Genomic DNA, 17,912 nt, shown 5'->3' with positions numbered 1-17,912 from the left:
GTTTGTTTTGAAGAAAAATACGAAAGTTGCCTCCTAGCTCAGTTGATGAGGGAACGTATCCCGCCCCCACTCCCCACTCTCATTTCCCCTAAAGATAGAATAGATTAGATTTTCCTTGGTTCAAAAAAAGAAGAAGAAGAGGAAGAAAAATACCCATTAACAATGACATTTTGTAATTTTAAAGGTGATAATCTCTTCTTACTGAGCCTCCGGAAAAAGAAAACTTTTGCAGCAATTCTACCACAGAATAACGAAATGGATACACATTAACATATTCAACACATGTAAAAAATACATACATTCATTTTGTATAGTCAACACATAAGATCCTAATCACACCCCTGGGCACCCCATAATAAAATCCTAGTTTTGCCAAAGTCTAATTAACATAGAGCCAATTACAAAACGTTTCCTGGTCAATCTGTTTTATAACTCATAGTTAGGATTGTACAAGGACGACGGAAATCTCCAACCGATGGGGTTAGGGACGGGAAAGGACTGTAGACAGACCTTGTCTTTCACAATATATGCATGCACAGAGTGGCTGCTCTCAGAACGTTTTATCACTGAAGTAACAGGGATCAGAAAACATGATTGTGGGGCACACAAAGGGATCAAGAGTCTCACACAGAAGCATGAAGCTCGGGAATGAAGGAAAACCACCTGAAACCACAGCTCCATTTCTCAGGCAATGAAGGGCATTTAGGTAGCCAATGCCAAGTTCCCCTTGAAACCTTGTAATACAAAATCTCAGGCCAAGTATAACAGCACAAACAAATCAAACCCTGATGCCAAAACGCATAAACATGCTCATAATTGTGGTAGCAAATTGACATGAACTTCCTGCACATCGTCTCTGGCACTCTCTCTATCTCCACCCAATTCCCTTCATTTAATTCCCACAATTTCAATTCCCTCGAGATTCCGTGTTGCCCAATTCCCGCAATCAGGAGTAGCTTCTCATCCCCTTTGCTCACCAACCGGGCAAAAGTCAGCTGACCCGGTAACTCTGTCATCAATTTCTCCCATTTCCCACTTTCCAAATCGAAGCACACAATTGAAAAAGGCTCCGGTGTCGTGAAATAGAGGTACCCATGATAGGAAACACCTTCTTGAAGGAAATTATCACCCAGAACTGAGTCAACTCTGTCGAATTGGTGCCAGAGATGAAGCCTAGAGTCATAGACAAAAGCTTTGTTTGATGACCCGGAAGAAGAGCCAAGCATGAAGAGTTTGTACCCATTGGGCGACGACACCAAAGTAAGCAACTCAAAGGCAAAATTGTGTTCTGGGAATTCCACAACTCTTGAAGATCTTGCCAAGTGGTTGTACACAAGGAAAGAGGATGAGTTTGGGAGAGAGAAACAGAGGAGGCCATGGGATACGGAGAGGAGGTGTGGACCAGAGGGTGCACATGATAGCAGGGGAGAGACGGAGAGCCGTAAGGTGCGCCAGGTTTTGAGGATAGTGTCGTAAAGAGGGTAATAGAGGTGGAAATGTGGGTGAGAGAGGAGAAAAGAGGAGAGAGAAGAAGAAGAAGATGGTGAAGAGTGTTTTGAGACGAAGGAAGGAGAAAAGATGAGAGACTTGAAGTGCTTACAGGTTGATCTGAGGCTCAAGAAGTTCCTCAGCGGTAGGAATGAAAGAATACGTTCCAGGAGGACCTCAGGCAGCTGGCTCCATATTCCGGGATCCATTTCCGGCGAAGTTACCGGAGATTGTGAGCTCGTCATTTACCATGAAGTATTCTCTAAGGCCAAGTCTTCGATCCAAAACGTGGGCTGTACTTAATTATGCTACAGTCATTTGATAGCTCAATTAAGCTAATCTTTTCCATTACACACCATTTGACTAAAGATTTGTTTTACATTTGCTCAGCACTATTATAGATAAGATGATGAGAGTGGGACCGCGTATTGATGGGTACATATAGACATTGCAAGGAAACTACACAACTACGTTGTAACCATTTTTGACAAATTGGCTGTGGTCTCTAACCCCCTTTGGTGAAGTTTCTAAAGAAACCAAAACATGTACTAGTAATACTTTATGGGCTTGTTTGTTTGACGGGACTATCAGTAAAGGGACGTATTATACGTAGTTTCATGCTGATTAACATTGATAGGTAAATGATGACCATATATCCCATGGTAGGATTTCCCACTTTGGGCGATTATACATCCAATATATATTCCATTCAGCACTAAAAAAATATAACCAAACACTAGATGTTCGTTGAATATTTAGTTTAATCCGATGCTTATACCCGGACAGACAAAGGGGCCCTATGGGAACCAGAAGCACCCCCCTCACTTCATCCGATGCTTATACCCAGACAGACAAAGGGGCCCTATGGGAACCAGAAGCACCCCCCTCACTTCCTAATATTATTTCACTTTATTTTCTTTATAAATGTTCTTTTCATTCGATTCTCTTTTTTCTTCAAAAAAACCGAGATCCAAACATAGAGGCCACCGACGGACCAATCTTTCCTCGGCCGCCACCCTTTGTATTCTGAAGTAGCCGTCCTTTGTATTCTGAAGTAGCCGTCAACGGTAATATCTCAAACCCTCCTGCAACAGGGAAATGACTTTGACAAATCCCATTGTTCTACACTTAGAACACTTGGTCATTGGCATACCACTTGTTATTACAACAGCTACGGTACCACTAACTAGTCCATTCTATCGACATGGACAAAGGGCGAAATGGGAATGTACTTGACAAATCCCATTGTTCCATTCCTCTTTGGTAGAGCAACAGTATTGTGCGTTAGAGAAACCAAGCTTAGTTGAGTTGGTTTGCTCATGTGTCTCCCCAATGGTGGCCAATGTTTGAGCCCCACGGGAAGCAGATTTGGGATTCATGGCTATGGATAGCCTCTGAATCCCCGTTGACTAACATACTAACGCCCCGCTGATATACAAATTATGGCAAAAAAAAAAAGTATTGTGCGTTAAAAACATCTTACCGGAACATAATCATCTCTTTTTTGTTTTCAGCAGATGAACATGGTTTTCCCAATATACACAAGATCGCTTTTAAGGTAAAGGTATAGCTTCCCACTTTGGCAAAGTGTAATCTTTTGCATCCAAAAGCCAAAGAGACAAAATGAAAAAGAACAAATGAATACACAGTACTAGCAGCCAAAGATGAACACTCCTATGTACATATAAAGCAGGCGAATTCATAGATGACCTGGAAATCTGCACCACGGAGAGACCGTAGTCAATGTCAATCACTCCAGTTATCTTCATCCAGTGTAGAAGTCTTCCCTATCTTGCTCCGTTCATCCTGGATAGTCACCCAAACTAATTTAGGCAATCTTTATTCTTCACTTGACAGAACTCAAGGTTTATGCAGCCAGGAACAAATTCTGTACAGTGAGAATTACAACTTTGAAAAACATACCAATTCATCAGAAGTCAATTTGGATGGAGACCAAACAAGAATTTGCCTATCAGTACCACCCGTGTATAATTCCTACAACAAAGCAACCATTTGTTCAACCAATTGCGTAACCAGGGTTTGGTACTGAGAAGAAAAATTACTGCTACCATCTTTAAGAGAGAGAGAGAGAGAGAGAGAGAGAGAGAGAGAGAGAGACCTGGTCCTGCAAACTATAGCAGCAACAATTCACATGTTCATAGTGACCACGAAACGTTTGAACTGTCTTTCCCGACCAAACATCAAAGACCTAACAAATACAGACCATAATTTCAAAAAGTGTACCAGCTGACTTGTAAGGCTAAACATAATGAGAAATATAGGAATGACACCATACTTTTACAGATGTCATGCAAGGAACGAAAACAAGGGTCGAATCTTGTGTCGTGGATAGCTGCATTGCCTTCCCGGTTTGTAAGCGAGCAGTTTCAAAGTTCACCAACGTGTTGCAGCTGGATTCAATGTCCCACAACCTTAACCTTGAATCAGAACCTGAAATTTGTAACCCAAAACATAAAGTGCTTAATCAAATGTACTTTCTTTAGGCCAATTTAACGGGTTTATATAGAGCAACAAGACTTGGAGGATCTACTAGTTGTTCCTTGAGTGCCACAAGTGCTTGCTTCATACCCATCCAGATAAGGCCACGCCTAGCCTTTTGGTAGGTGGTCTGCCATTAATACCCATACCAAGGCCAGTGGCCCAACAAGCAGGCGTATGGCTTTCTGTAATGGGTGTGGAGCAAGAGCGGTTGGCGGCTTGGTGATCAAGAATCAAAAGTGCTCAATATTGATTCCCCATGATGTCAGCTACTTGTTCAGAAACTATTCAAAAGTAGAAGAACAAAGAAGACTCAAAAAGTTATTCAAAAACAATAGTGGTCACAACAAGCAGCTCTATAGTAATTGCTCTCATTTAAAAGGAACCAATAGCCACTATTAGCCAGTTAAAGGCAACTAACGTGTCGCAAGGTCCATTATTGCAGGAAAAGCATTATCGATAGAGAGATTGTACAGAAAAAGGATTGCAGGGCACAACAGGAACTGATCTAGATTGCTAGATGCAGATTTCTTCTCTACCTAGCCATCACCAATCATTTTAATTAATCATAATGCTTGGTAAAAAAGCTGTCAGTTTAGCTCATAGAGTCACCTCAAACACTTATCTTCACCTACCCACCTGCAGTGTTGCTTCCGACCAAAAATAATATATGAGGTATGCATTCACCGTTTTGTGAAGGAACAAATCAAAAAAGGCCGAATGCAGCAATATAAGCCCAAGTATTATATAAGAGCAAGGTTACACCTTTTTTTTTTCCCTCAAAAGGAAAGAAAGCAGTCTTCTCTAGTTTTTGCCCCCGCAGACAAAGAAGTCAAGCGCTAGAATAGAGCTATACTAAATTCCAACCAAAGTATAATTTATGTTTTCTTTGACGTTTATAACTCCAACAAAAATTATGGTCTGTGCAAATACATTTAACAAAAAATATCCAAAAAGTGTTTTACTTCAACAAACTGACAGACTCAACCTGCACTGAGAAGATACATGCCATCTTCAGTCGCTTTTAACCCAATGACAGCTCCATAATGAGCAGTGGCACGATCCTGACTAGACAACATTCCTGGATGCAGTCTCTGCCTCACAGAACTTTTGAGTAGACTAGGTGTCTTACTGCTAGCAGACTGTTTTGAACCATTCCCATGAGCCATTTTCCGCTGAGGTGCACGCGCTTTTGCAGTTGAGCTTTGGCCTTCTGACAAGGTTTTCGATGTTGAACCCTAAGAATAGATTTAAGGAACATGGATAAGAAATGGAAATTTCAAAGAGTTAATCACGATGGGACATAAGTTTGTGACATTAAAATACGAACTATCATGCCTTGACAGCTTTTGCAACAGATAAGAGGACAATAGCCAACCTTATTCAGGACCGAACGTTCTAGAAGTGGTGGGCGTCTTCCTAGCTGAGAGTGGGACTGATTTAAAACCCGAAAACATCCAGCACGTCTGATGTCCCAAAAACGTATTGCGCCATCGCATCCTCCAGTTACCAAAACCCACTCACTAGAATTAGACCACTCCACTGTCATTACACCATCTTCAATTGCAAGGATGATTCAATGCAATATAAGCACAGACGCAGATAGTACTTACATAAGCAATGGAGGTAGAAAGAACAATTCATTACACAGAGAATGAAAATAAATAAATCCATAAGATTTAACATCAACCAACAGGGATAGTATCTACACAACTCAAGAGAAAAAATTAATTTCCACAAAAACAATAGATGCAAACTGTCTAACTGAAAGAAATGCTTTGTAACATAACATGGATCCAACATCAGCCATGCGTATTCTTAGAAACCCAACTACCGCTTACCCTTTTAGAAGAGAAGATACATGGTGCAAGAGTTAGATATTTCATGTGCGCCTGGGATGAAGAAAGTATTAAGAGCCAGCCCTGACTCTGAAAAGCAAATTACCAAGAAGGTTCTCTCCCACATCATCGAGAAAGCATATAATATTCACCTCTGAAACTTAGACCAAAGATAAAACAAGAATAGACACTTCTACAAGTCTGGGGTTGCCATTCTACCTACTGCCATAAGCTTGCCATTTTATACGGCAGGAAGTGTTGGGCTACTAAGAATCAACATGTGTTTAGATAAGTGCAGCTGAAATGAGAATGTTGAAATGGATCTACGGTAAGACTTTGTGAGATAGAATCAGAAACAAGAACATTCGTGGAATCGGAAGGGTAGCATTGATAGAACATAAGATGAGAGAAAATATATTAAGGCGGTTGGGATATGTCTATTGTACATTGCACAACCCAATAGTTAAGAAGAGTGATATGGTTATGGTTGAGGGTATCACTAAGGGGAGGAGTAGACCAAATTAACATTAGAGGCGGTAGTTCGAAAGGATCTAGATTTTTTGAATATCATGGAACACGATGCCCTCGGTGGAGCTCAATGGAAACAACTCATGTAGCCAATCCGAATTGATTGGGACTTAAGGATCTATTTGGCTTGGTTATATTTTCTTGAGGGTACTATGATAAAATTCTCAATTATAGTGGCATTGTTGTTTTGATATCTTGGTAATGTTATTGTTTTGTTTGGTATACCTGGATTGTTGAAATTTGTGGTATTTTCAAATATGGATATAAACAAAATGCATATACAAAAATTGTCTAAGTTGTTTCATCCAGCATGTTCCCAATAAGACCATGCCCTAATTTTTCGAAGACCGACAAGTGTCTGTATCCATCTTTTTCTAGTATGCGTCCAGGGGCACTTGTCTAGCAATAAGAGTCATGTAGGGAGAATGGTGACCCAAGGCTAGAGGCAAATCCACTCACAGGAGTCCAACAAAATTGAAGGTGGGTTGCAAGCCTCGCCAAAAACTCTCATGCTTTACTTGGGTTACAAACACTTTTGCCGCTGCCCTGTCCCTCTTTCACCTCAACCTAGCCCTGGCACTTTTCAATTCCACCCCAACAATCTCCAAGGATTCACTCCTAAGAAGTTAGGACACGGACATGGAAAATGAATACGACACAACACAGACACATCATTTTTGCAAAAATTTGGTCACAGGCAAATTGAGGACACATCAAGTATGATTCTCATATCTATATTACATATGAGTGTAATGAATTAATATAAAAGTAAAAAACATTAGGACTATCAAATTAGATAAAAACCACAAATATTACACAAAATAGGAGATACAAATCAACCGTCACTAAGTGTCCCCAATAGTGTCCCCAACATGTCTTAGATTGTCCATAATGAGCAAGCAAAAAATATAAGACAAAAACTGGACACATACTTAGGCATGTAAGACATGTCCGTGTCCAACAAGTATGTGAGGCATGTTAAAAGTCTCCATGTTTCTTAGATTCACACCAACACTTCACTGCATGCTTAAATAGCATCAAACAAACCGGTGATGCCTTATATAATCTTCACCCATATTACTTTCAATTTACATTACACCATGGAATCTAAAATTCTTAGATTGTTGTGCACATAGAAAAACACCCTTATTGTTGTCACAAACATAGTTGTCAAATCGTGAATCGAATCAAGAATCGAAATGGTCATTTTTTGAATCGTGAATCACTCTGATTCGGTCATGACTTCTATAATGCATAGAAACCTATGCTTATTGATTAGGGTAACAACAATATATACTACAAATGAAAGATTTAGGCCTAAATCAATAAAAACTTTCTTCTAAATGATGATTTGATAATAACATGGAGTATTAGGTAAGTTGCTTCTATTGCAACTACCAAGAGATGATGATTCATAAAAGCCTACTTATGGTTCTTTTTGTACGAAAGAGTTATAAGTACAAAACAAACCCTTAGAAGGTCTATAGGGTTGTTATATTCCATTTATCTTCCTCATTTTCGATTCACTCTCGTAATAAATCTCCTTTTCTTATTATCTATCCATATAACATAGACAAAAGATGACATATAACAATACTAAAGACCTTAAAAAAATATTTGAACCCTTTTCAAACAACAAAAGAAGCAAAACAAGAGTAAAAAATGAATTTCGGAAATTTTAAGTGAATTGAACGATTCACCGATTCGGATCACCGATTCACTTACAATTCAAAGCTATTTTCGATTCGGCAGCCTTTTCGTATCGATTACCCACCGAATCGTATCGAATCGTACGATACGAATCGTGAATCGTACGATTCTGACAACTATGGTCACAAAGTCAAATGGTTGTGAATATCCTTTTTGGGTCCTTCCCACCTCTTCCCTAAATTCCAATGGAATTTCATGGATAGTTTAGCTCATGTTGGCAGCTACAAAAGTAGGCTAGCAAACCAGACAGGGTCTTTAAGAAACTATAGCGTTATGACTTATGACATAGCATCGAACACCCTGGATGATAGTATACCCATCCTAGGAAGGAGAGGAGAGATCACAATAATGAAGATTCCATAGTTGAACGAGGGACCCAAACAAGAAGATAGTTCCTTGGAGAGGAAAGAGATGAGGAGCAATACACATCAGGTGGTGCAACGGCAGTGCTCAAGCAGGTATAAAGGACAAGTGGCTTCTCTGACTGTCTCGAACCTTGTTAAAGCAACTTAAACAGGTTGTTGAACCAGGGTCACCTTCTTTTGCGGTTTTGTTTGATTCTATTTTGGTTGTTCGGTTAAAGCCCTCGTGCTATTGGGGTTTTTTTTTTTCCTGATACCTGTTGAGGCAAGATGTTATTAGCAGCCTGGCAGGGGTGTCTTCCCATTGTTAGGACTTTTTAATGAAATGTACATTTACCCAAAAAAAGCTTAAACAGGTAGTGGCACTGTATCCTATAAGGCACTCAGAGTTAAAGAGGCCGTATGGTTGATCCTATGTAAGGAGAACACGCCACTTGTTTTTCTTTTTCATGGCATAAAGATGTGACGATATATTCCATGGAGATCTTTCTTTCCAAGACCGAACCAGGGCATGACCTTGACTGCATGGCAGTGGACCCAACTAATCACAACTTTTTAAGATTACTTACCACATGTTGCAAGGCTGAGAGAGCAGAAGATGAAGTCCAATTTAGAAGAACTTCTACTTCCATACTGGGGCCTTGAACAGAAGCTAGTTATGGAAATCTAGAGTTCCGCATGGACTAGAGCAATTCTGGAATAAAACAGAATAAATCAATCAGGGTAATATATAAGCATACCACGATGACCAGACAATGTATGAGAAAATGCCCCTGAAGCAATATCACAAAGGCGCACTTGAACGTCTTCAGTTCCAGCAGCGATCAGCATGTGGGATGTGGCCATTGAAGACATAGCAGTCGTATAAACCTTTCCGGGCAGTTTAAAATTCATTACTCCCTATAAAAAAATGTTACCCAACGAAACTGTCAGATTACAATCCGAATGAAGATGATATACTATTGAGGCAACCAAAAAAATCGCAAGGCATGACTACCTGTGTAGTATTTGTATCCCATACATTGACGTGATGATCATAAGACCCTGTGATGAAGAGACCAGTGTCAACAGGGTACCATATGGCTGATGATATAGCATATTTATGCCCATGTTTGTGTTGCTTGTCAATAACAACCAAGGGCCTATGCTTTGCAACCAAACCACCTCCCTCAAAATCCGTTGCATGTTGAACATCATAGATAGCAACCGATGCATCAGATGCACCGGATAGCAAATATAGTCCCTCTGTCAAATCAACCTGATTTTGTGATTAAAAAAACGTGGCTAGAAGAAGTTCCTAAGAGAAATTCAAATCTTATTCCCCCACCAAAAAAATAACAATACAAAGTGAAGGTAGAGAGATGCAGAGAACCCGAGTCCTCAATTTAATCTAAAGCCTCTGCTTCATCATTCATAATATTTTGATAAGATTTGACCATACGGTAAAGCAAAAAGAAAGGTGCGAGAGGGGAACTTAACACCAATTCAAAAAGGTATAACAGCACCTCCGGCAAATATGTGAAACCGTAATGCAAGATTATCCTTTACTATCTTAGTTACAAAGTGCGCTTCGACAAACTCTTCAAGTTTTGTTATGTAACTAACTTACTTCTCTTTTATTTAAAAGTAGAAACCATTGATAGCACGCAATGCACTTTGCAAAAGATAAATACAACAGTCTCCAAAATAATTATTTCTCTATTTGAGAGATGATCAATAGAACATCTCTAGCCCGTACCCCCTTTTCCGGACTCAATGTCAACTTTTGAGTAAAACCCCCTCCGAAGACACTAAACTCCTTGACTCAAATCTATAACAGATCGCGTTTCACATAAAAAAAATTACTGAAACTACAGGAGATCTTTACCCAAATTTAGAAAGACATTTTGTATCTTCCAAATTTTACAACTTCCCCAATCGCCATCACCGAAGATTTTGCATAAAATTTTAAGCTTCGAATTGAGCTTTCTCGCTGGAGTTCTTCCTAAGAAATCAAATTTGAGTAGAAGTACGAGGAAGTGTGGGAGATGGTCTTACACTTAATTTCTTTTGTTCCTACTTTTTATACTTAAACTTGAAGAGCACATGCTCGGGCACAGAAATCATAGAACAGCTCGGGCACGCCATTGGATACAAATTGAGGTCTAAAGCCCATAAGAGAATTGTACCACAACCACAAGCTTGATAAAAGTTGATACAGCTAAGCAAGAAGAAAACTACTCCATTGAGAGAGCGAGAGAGAGAGAAACCTGAAGAGAGTTGACGGAGCCACGATGAGGAGAGATGATCTCTTTGTGATTGGAGAGTTGGAGAGAGTGGACTCGACTCGACCTAATCCGATTGGAGAATGAATTAGGGCGGAGTTTTCCCGATTCTCTATCTCTGATCTCCTTCCACATCTTCCGAGCATCTTCTTCGTCCTCCCGCCAAGAATTCACTTTCGACTCTGCGCGCGAGCTCTCTCTCTCTCTCCCCCTCTCTCTCTCTCTCTCTCTCTCTCTCTCTCCCCCTCTCTCTCTCTCTCTCTCTTCCGGAAAATACAGTTGGAAAGCCTGTTACTCTGTTTAGTGAAACATGCCCTAATTAAAGCTAATGACACTTTTCTTGGGGTTTGATTAGCTTGAAAATACAAGAAAATAAAGGACGTAGCTTCTGCATTCTCGCTAAAACAAAATTTTATTTTTTTACGAAAGTTGTCACATTTTATGATATTTTTTATTTTGTCCATAACTTTTCATTTTCTACCATGATCCACTGTGTATATAAGGATCCGTTTGAATAGAGTGAAAGTGGTAGAAAGAAATAATATTTATGCTTTTGTAGTACTCCTATTTGATTAGCATGAAAATACAAAAAAAATGTAAAAAGGCGAATTTTCTTGTACAACTCTTTCAAGCATAAGTACATGCATTAGCTTCCACTTTCTTTCTAAAAACACAAGAAAATAAATTTTTTCTAGTGAAAATTGTCATATTTTATAACAGTTCCCATTATATCCATAACTTTTCCTTTTCAATCATAATTCATTATGTATGTTAAGGGTAAATTAGTAAATATATATTTTTCTTGTAAAATTCTTACAAAAAAATTTGTTTTAACCAAACACATGTAAGAAAAGGAAATTTCTTTTTACTTTTTTTTCTTTTACTTTACTTTCTCTCATTTTCACTTTCCATCACAATTTTCTTTCTAATCAAACGGACTCTTAAGAATTACTAGTAGATATATATATATATATATATATATATATATATATATATATATTTATCTTGCAAGATTCTTTCAAAAAAAATTATTTCAACCAACACATGTAAGAAAGTAATTTTCTTTTCTTTTATTTTCTTTCATTTTTACTTTCCAACATTATTTTTGTTTTGATCAAACGAACCCATAAGGTACAGATTAGCTAAACTCCTCCCACTGATAAGAGAAGTGCAATTGCTTCGAAATATCCTTCGTTCTCGGTCTCAATCACTATTTTACGCTCACACTTTCAGTTTTCGCATTTACAAATTTTAATTTGTTTGAAAAGTTTTTGAAAAATGCTTTTACGTCGCGCTCTTGTACCCATAGCCGCCTGCATATTATGTGGCTTAGGTCGGGACCGAGAATCTCTCATTCGAAACTTCTTGAGGTATTATTAACTTCTTTGTAGTCAGGTTTATTTGTTATTGCGTTCTTTTTTTATTTATTATGAAAGGAACACAGGGGGTTTCTGAGAATGACTTCCAGTACAGTTTTGCGACATCCTTTTAACACTGCTAGAGTAACAGAACAACCACCCCCACAGCCCCAAAAATTAATTGGGGAAAAAAAATCCACGATCCAAATACAGCCAAAAGGAACTTCTATACACATCTATACACAGAGTATAAAGATACTATCCATTATTTAATTAAATCATAGGGCCCACTTAACGATTTGGCCTGGCCCCAAATACATTGAGCCGGTCCTGACTCGTGCTCTCAGTCTCATACTCACAAATTTTAATCGTTTGAGAGGTTTTCGGAAGCAGCTTTCACGCTCGCGCTTCCGTATCTGCATCCGCCTGTGCATTGTGTGACTTAGGTTTGGGCGAAGACTTAAAGGTTTGCCTCCTCTGTCTCACATTTGAAACTTTTTTAAGGCATTATCAACTTTTTGGAACTAGTCCATATAAAACGTGCTCTCTTTTTAATTACGGACCCCGCTAGTGGCAAAAGATTTGTTCCACAACATTTGTTGATAAATCGGTGTGTGCATATGGTGACACAGTTGGAAAAGGAAAAACTTTGTGTCTATGAATTCAACATTAAACACAGCCCAAACCTCAGGAAACGCATTTGAGTATGAAAGAAGCACCAGGCCAACTAACTCGGGTCTTGTCTTGAGGACCAATTTTACCTTCCACTACTAGATGATCAATTACAGCTAAAACAAAGCCTGTATTTACTGACCTCACAAAATTTGATTGCACAAAAGTATCATGTGCTGCTTTTCGTTGTCTCTCCACCTTGATTGCTAGCTTGATAACAGAATATGTTGTCCAATACAGCTACAATCAAGGACGGAACCAGGATTTTACTCTAACAGTGATGAAATGCATACTAAAAAATTCTAGTGGTGGCGATACTATATAAGTTGGGCACAATTTTTTTTTTTACATATAATAATTGCATTTGCTAAAATTTTTGTAGTGGCGGTCGCCGCCACTAAACCCTTGGTCCCATCCTTGCCTGCAATTGAAAATACCATGTCAAACGAACTATATATTAGATAGTACGCAGGTTTTTATCCGGTCAAAAGTCATTTGCTAATAGAATCGCTTGTGGACACCTTAACGGCCTGCTCCTACTTCTATGGATATTGAGAGGTATCCCGGAGAGAGAGCCATTATTCGACAAAACCAAAGAAGGATTATTAGGTGCCCCAACTAACAGATATTTGATAAAGTTTTGAACCTGAAACTTAGGCGTAAATTTCTTTAAGTTCTGTGTCTTCACCACCAGGTCAAACCATGGGAGTCAATCCCAAACTCTGCACCAATCATTTATCGATGCAGATGAAAATTATTAGCCCTGGCATACTTTTCTTGAGCAATTCTTTCGTTTCTTTCGAGAAAAATAAAAAGATAGGGCAGTGGTTCACACCGCAAGAGAGGTCCCCCGGAAAACAAATTGAGATAAACCATGCACAATAACACAAACACAGCTGAAAACTTCCAAATAAAACAACTACGTCTGGGACTGGGGGGGCTCTGCTGTCCCCATTGAGGGAGCACCTGCTGTCCTGGCCAAGCGGGGCCCGCTCTGGTCTCACTTCGATGATCGGGAACGTAAATTTCGTAGATCTCGCTTCGATGGCCGGGAGAGCAGGTGCTGTCCGTCAATGGGGACAGTTGAGCCCCCCCGTTCCCTGTCTGTACACAATATCAGTAACTTCGACTTCTGTGGTAAATAAGGAACACTTTCACTTGCCATCTCAAAACGCTGGAATGAAGGTTGAGAAGCCTGCAACTTAAAGTTTGATCTTCTGGAGAAAGATGCAACATCTGACATAATAATCTGATCCCATCAGCGAAGAGACAAATTGAGGAAAACCAACTCAATTTTAACAACTATATGAAATAAAACGATACTCCACTAGGATTTATATATAGGATTGGACGGAAACAAAGCCAAAACAATCTGTAACTTTATATACACAAGGAGAGGCTTAAATTAAAATAGCAAGGCTTGAACAGTTGAATCATAAAACCTAATCTTACATTCATTGATTTTATTTTTGTATAAATTACATTACAACACATCCCGACCTGGACCAAAGAAGCATTTACACCGGCGACTGATTGCTTGATAAACATGAGAGAACTTAGACTGAACGATCTAGTTTACTCCTCGCGTAAACACTGCAGAAAGGATCACGTAATCAGTGAGGGGTAGCGACAGCTAGAATCATGAACATACTGAACTCAACTATTTTACAGGGCACGCAACCCAAAATTTCGACTTGCTGCTATAAATAATCAACTACGGAAATGATTTATAACCAGGAAAAGTGCTGGCTCAACTGAAAACTTGGAGAAAATAAGATAACCACATATGTCTAATGGCATGCCAAATAGTTTCAGAATCCTGCAAATGCGAATTTGCTGATAATGTTGCATAATTTTGTTGTATAAGGATGCATTAAAAGTCATGTCCTACTATGCTACTATTGACAGCCTAAGCTCTTAAAAATGATAATCAGAAAAGGTCAGCTCATACAGTGTTAAGCAACTCACATGAGGACAAAATGTGAATGAGTAAACATCGTCCAAGTATCTACTGCATTTTACGCAAAGAAACCCCAATGAAGAATCCATTGACACAAAAAGAATAATCAAAGATGCCATAACAATATGCATCAATAAGTCAAATGAAATACTGAGTAGAGAACACATACTTACAATAAGAGGTTACAAATGATAATACTTGAATCATTCATCCCATTTGCCACTGCATCCACAGAATGAGAAAAATTGTTTGAATCAATCAGTAGAACTATGATACATTGCCGAGTACCAACAGAAAATAGCATGGCAACTAGGCGGCTCTAACTTTGCAGGTCACTATCTGAAAGACTGAAACATGCTAAAGCATTTTACATTCAGTGACGAACAATATAACATGGAAACTACTAAATAAATTCTACTACTACTAGCAATCAAGCAACAGAACCCTCATTCTCTAAGTGATACCTTAAGAACTGGCTCCCCACTGTTCGGGTTTGCAGATTGCTTTGCAGCCGCAGCTATCTGTGCACGTGCAGCCTTTCCTGCAGCAGACTGATCAAATTGCTGTTGCCTGCAATTAAGGTCATAGACAAACATTATCTCATGTAGTAAAGAGCAAGTAAATTTTTATTATTCATTTTTATCCACTGATTGTGTAATTAACTACAAAATGGGTGAGACAACATGACCAAAACTTACCATGCTTGCTTGACCAATCTAGTAATGGAAAGCCCAACCTCATACTCTTTTATGTATTTCTACGTGAATTCAATATTCAATTTGAGAAGCCGTGTCACAAAGATGGCAAGTGGTATCCACTTCCAGAACTGTGGTTTGGGGGGAGTCATGAGAATCAACCTTTCCACATAGAAAGTTTGGGCGAAGGCTGCGTACCTAATAAGTTATACCTCTAACACACCCTGCTGTACAAAGGAACCTTGTGCATGAGATACAACCATTTAAGAGGTAGATCATAGAATCCCTTACAATTTAGGTTTCACATTTGCCTAACAATGAATCATGAAGAAATATCTCAACCAGATTTCACAGCAAAATCTTTACGGCTGCTAAATTCCTAATCAATTCACTACATCAGGATACAACTATCAAATCAGATGGTCTGTCACACTCTCTAATTTCATTGCAATTTTGAAAAAAAGCTCCCGTCAAAATTGTCTATAACAATTCTAAATCATCTTGTCCACATGCACAACAAATCTGTGTCAAGGCCAGAGTTAGTGTTGAGAGTCAAATATAAAGGCCCCTCTTCTACACACACACACGCACGCACGCACGCACACAGGTATGCATATAATTTGCGTATGGTAAATGCAATAGTACCATCAGCGCATTTTGGTTTTGTGTTGAATAGACATGTTAGAGCCTGCATGCTTCCATGGCAGATATCCCATGTATATGATGAGAAGATCACAACTCTACATGTTTAGTCATGCAAAACCTAGTCTACAAAGAGGAGGTATCACTACCATAGCCTCTGTATAATGATATCGGAGAGCTTCTTCCCATGCTATGGGCCATCCACGCCACGTACAATGGATAGAATGCAATATCAGAGAGCCTTTTGAAAACCACCTATTTGGTTTATTCTAATAATTCTATCATATTGAAAACCATGTACAATGGATAGAATGCAATACCAGAGAGCCTTCAATCATTAACTCTTGCGCCATAAAATTTAATTATAAGGGCAAATTAACCTCCTATTTGGTTTATTCTAATAATTCTAAGATATCGAGGTCGGCCACGTGAGCAAAACAGAATTAACAGTTTGTGAAGATGAATACATATGCTCTAGAGAGAGAGAGAGAGAGAGAGAGAGAGAGAGAGAGAGAGAGATTGCCTCTTCCATGAAACTGGTGAATAATTCGCTGTTTTCACTTTAGACCAAATTGCCCTAAATACTCTGTTGTCTCGTAGTTTCAGTCAGTAATTTTTGAAATCTCAACATTTCTACTAGTTAAACCCTAACACACAATACGCCATAAATTCAATTATAATCGCTAATTAAGCACCAATTTGGATAATTCGAAGAACTCTCTACATATCAAGGTCAGCCACCTAAACAAAATAGAATGAACAAATGATAAGATGAATTTGGGGATACAATCAAACTAGAGTAGAAACACAAAAATTCGATGACTATATATGAACATGTATACGTATATGAATATGTTGGAGAGAGAGAGAGAGAGAGAGAGAGAGAGAGAGAGAGAGAGAGATTGCCTCTTCTCGGCGGCTTCGGCAGCTTTAGATCGAGCTTCGAGAGAGGCTTTCTGTTCTTCTTCTTTTCTCTGCTGCTGCTTCTTGCCTCCATCGAAGCAGGCAAAGCACCTCATCTCTCTCTCTCTCCTCTCTCTATCTCTCTCCGTAAAATCTGTCAAATCTGTCACCTTCTGACTTTTGACTTTGTTTAACGATTGTAAAAACTATTAATGTGATTGGAGCACCACATGACAGTGCTTCAAACTCTTTACCACTGCACGTTAGCATGGGCTCCACAGTCAAGCATATGATTTCACGTAACTTTGTGGTGGTAAATGACCCGAAACATCATGTGACGGAGCTCCAAGGCACTGAATAATTATTGGAACGATTGTGTGTTCACTTCCTCGTAAAATCAGTTAAATAATGACCACTGACCATGTCATGAATCGGATTTTTTTTAATTTGGGAAATGATACACCCACCGAAGGAACCCCCACCGCACCACCCACCGCACATTGCCGGGCCCACTCCGGCCACCGGACAGCCAATCCAAATAGTCCAAAAATTCTATAAAAAAAAACTGAGTGGGCCTACGTGAGAATCAACGGCATCCGACGTGTGTAAGTGCTCGATCCGAACTTTCAAAAATCAGATGATTCGAGCTATTAAAAATGAAAGTTTGGATTGAGCACCTACACACGTCGGATGCCGTTGATTCTCTCATAGGCCCACTCGTTTTTTTTTTAAAATTTTTGGACGGTTCGGATTGGCCGTCCGGTGGCCGGAGTGGGCCAGGCGACGTGCGGTGGGTGGTGCGGTGGGGGTTCCTTCGGTGGGTGTATCATTTCCCTTTTAATTTACGTTTGGCAGTTTTTCTTCGATTTTCGTCGTAAATTTTTTGGATTAATGGTTTGTCTCGAACTAAGAGGAGAATTAGATAAGTATAAAAATGTAGACGGGAGTTTTAAAAGGCTTATATAAAATGACAATGGGGAAAAAAAAAATATT

The 17,912-nt window shown here is 39.2% G+C and overlaps 3 protein-coding genes and 1 long non-coding RNA gene across 4 annotated transcripts; 1 reads left to right on the top strand and 3 right to left on the bottom strand.

Annotated features, from left to right (window-relative positions):
- Positions 1–250: 250 nt before the first annotated feature.
- On the bottom strand, positions 251–2,261 carry LOC131332031 (F-box/kelch-repeat protein At5g43190). The gene has a single exon (XM_058366049.1). The coding sequence runs from the start codon at positions 1,731–1,733 to the stop codon at positions 624–626; it is 1,110 nt and encodes a 369-aa protein (XP_058222032.1). The 5' UTR covers positions 1,734–2,261; the 3' UTR covers positions 251–623.
- Positions 2,262–2,967: 706 nt separating this feature from the next.
- On the bottom strand, positions 2,968–11,029 carry LOC131332029 (WD repeat-containing protein ATCSA-1). The gene is made up of 9 exons (XM_058366047.1): positions 10,675–11,029; positions 9,423–9,683; positions 9,166–9,325; positions 5,366–5,544; positions 4,976–5,225; positions 3,785–3,939; positions 3,608–3,697; positions 3,412–3,483; positions 2,968–3,294 (listed from the first exon to the last, which is right to left on the bottom strand). Exons 1-9 carry the CDS (start codon positions 10,822–10,824, stop codon positions 3,235–3,237), a joined length of 1,377 nt encoding a protein of 458 aa, XP_058222030.1. The 5' UTR covers positions 10,825–11,029; the 3' UTR covers positions 2,968–3,234.
- Positions 11,030–14,012: 2,983 nt separating this feature from the next.
- LOC131332034 (uncharacterized) lies at positions 14,013–17,035 on the bottom strand. Its single transcript, XM_058366052.1, has 4 exons — positions 16,923–17,035; positions 15,144–15,249; positions 14,853–14,901; positions 14,013–14,312 (listed from the first exon to the last, which is right to left on the bottom strand). Exons 1-3 carry the CDS (start codon positions 17,033–17,035, stop codon positions 14,887–14,889), a joined length of 234 nt encoding a protein of 77 aa, XP_058222035.1. The 3' UTR covers positions 14,013–14,312; positions 14,853–14,886.
- On the top strand, positions 14,908–17,045 carry LOC131332035 (uncharacterized). Its single transcript, XR_009201575.1, has 2 exons — positions 14,908–15,244; positions 16,918–17,045. It is a non-coding gene; the product is annotated as an uncharacterized LOC131332035 (long non-coding RNA).
- Positions 17,046–17,912: the final 867 nt, after the last annotated feature.

Source organism: Rhododendron vialii, chromosome 7a (genome assembly GCF_030253575.1).
Source record: "Rhododendron vialii isolate Sample 1 chromosome 7a, ASM3025357v1".
NCBI classification, from domain to species: Eukaryota; Viridiplantae; Streptophyta; class Magnoliopsida; order Ericales; family Ericaceae; genus Rhododendron; species Rhododendron vialii.
Note: the sequence above shows the minus strand (reverse complement) of the source record. Positions and strands in the feature narration are given on the sequence as shown.

Coding starts and splice junctions, on each gene's coding strand:
- LOC131332029 (XM_058366047.1), bottom strand. CDS start 10,824: ATGTGGAAGGAGATCAGAGATAGAGAATCGGGAAAACTCCGCCCTAAT. Junction 3,940..4,975: donor CATGTATCTTCTCAGTGCAG/GTTGAGTCTGTC, acceptor TACAAATTTCAG/GTTCTGATTCAAGGTTAAGG. Junction 3,295..3,411: donor AATTGACTTCTGATGAATTG/GTATGTTTTTCA, acceptor GTGACTATCCAG/GATGAACGGAGCAAGATAGG.
- LOC131332034 (XM_058366052.1), bottom strand. CDS start 17,035: ATGAGGTGCTTTGCCTGCTTCGATGGAGGCAAGAAGCAGCAGCAGAGA. Junction 15,250..16,922: donor GCCGAAGCCGCCGAGAAGAG/GCAATCTCTCTC, acceptor CCTTAATTGCAG/GCAACAGCAATTTGATCAGT.
- LOC131332031 (XM_058366049.1), bottom strand. CDS start 1,733: ATGACGAGCTCACAATCTCCGGTAACTTCGCCGGAAATGGATCCCGGA.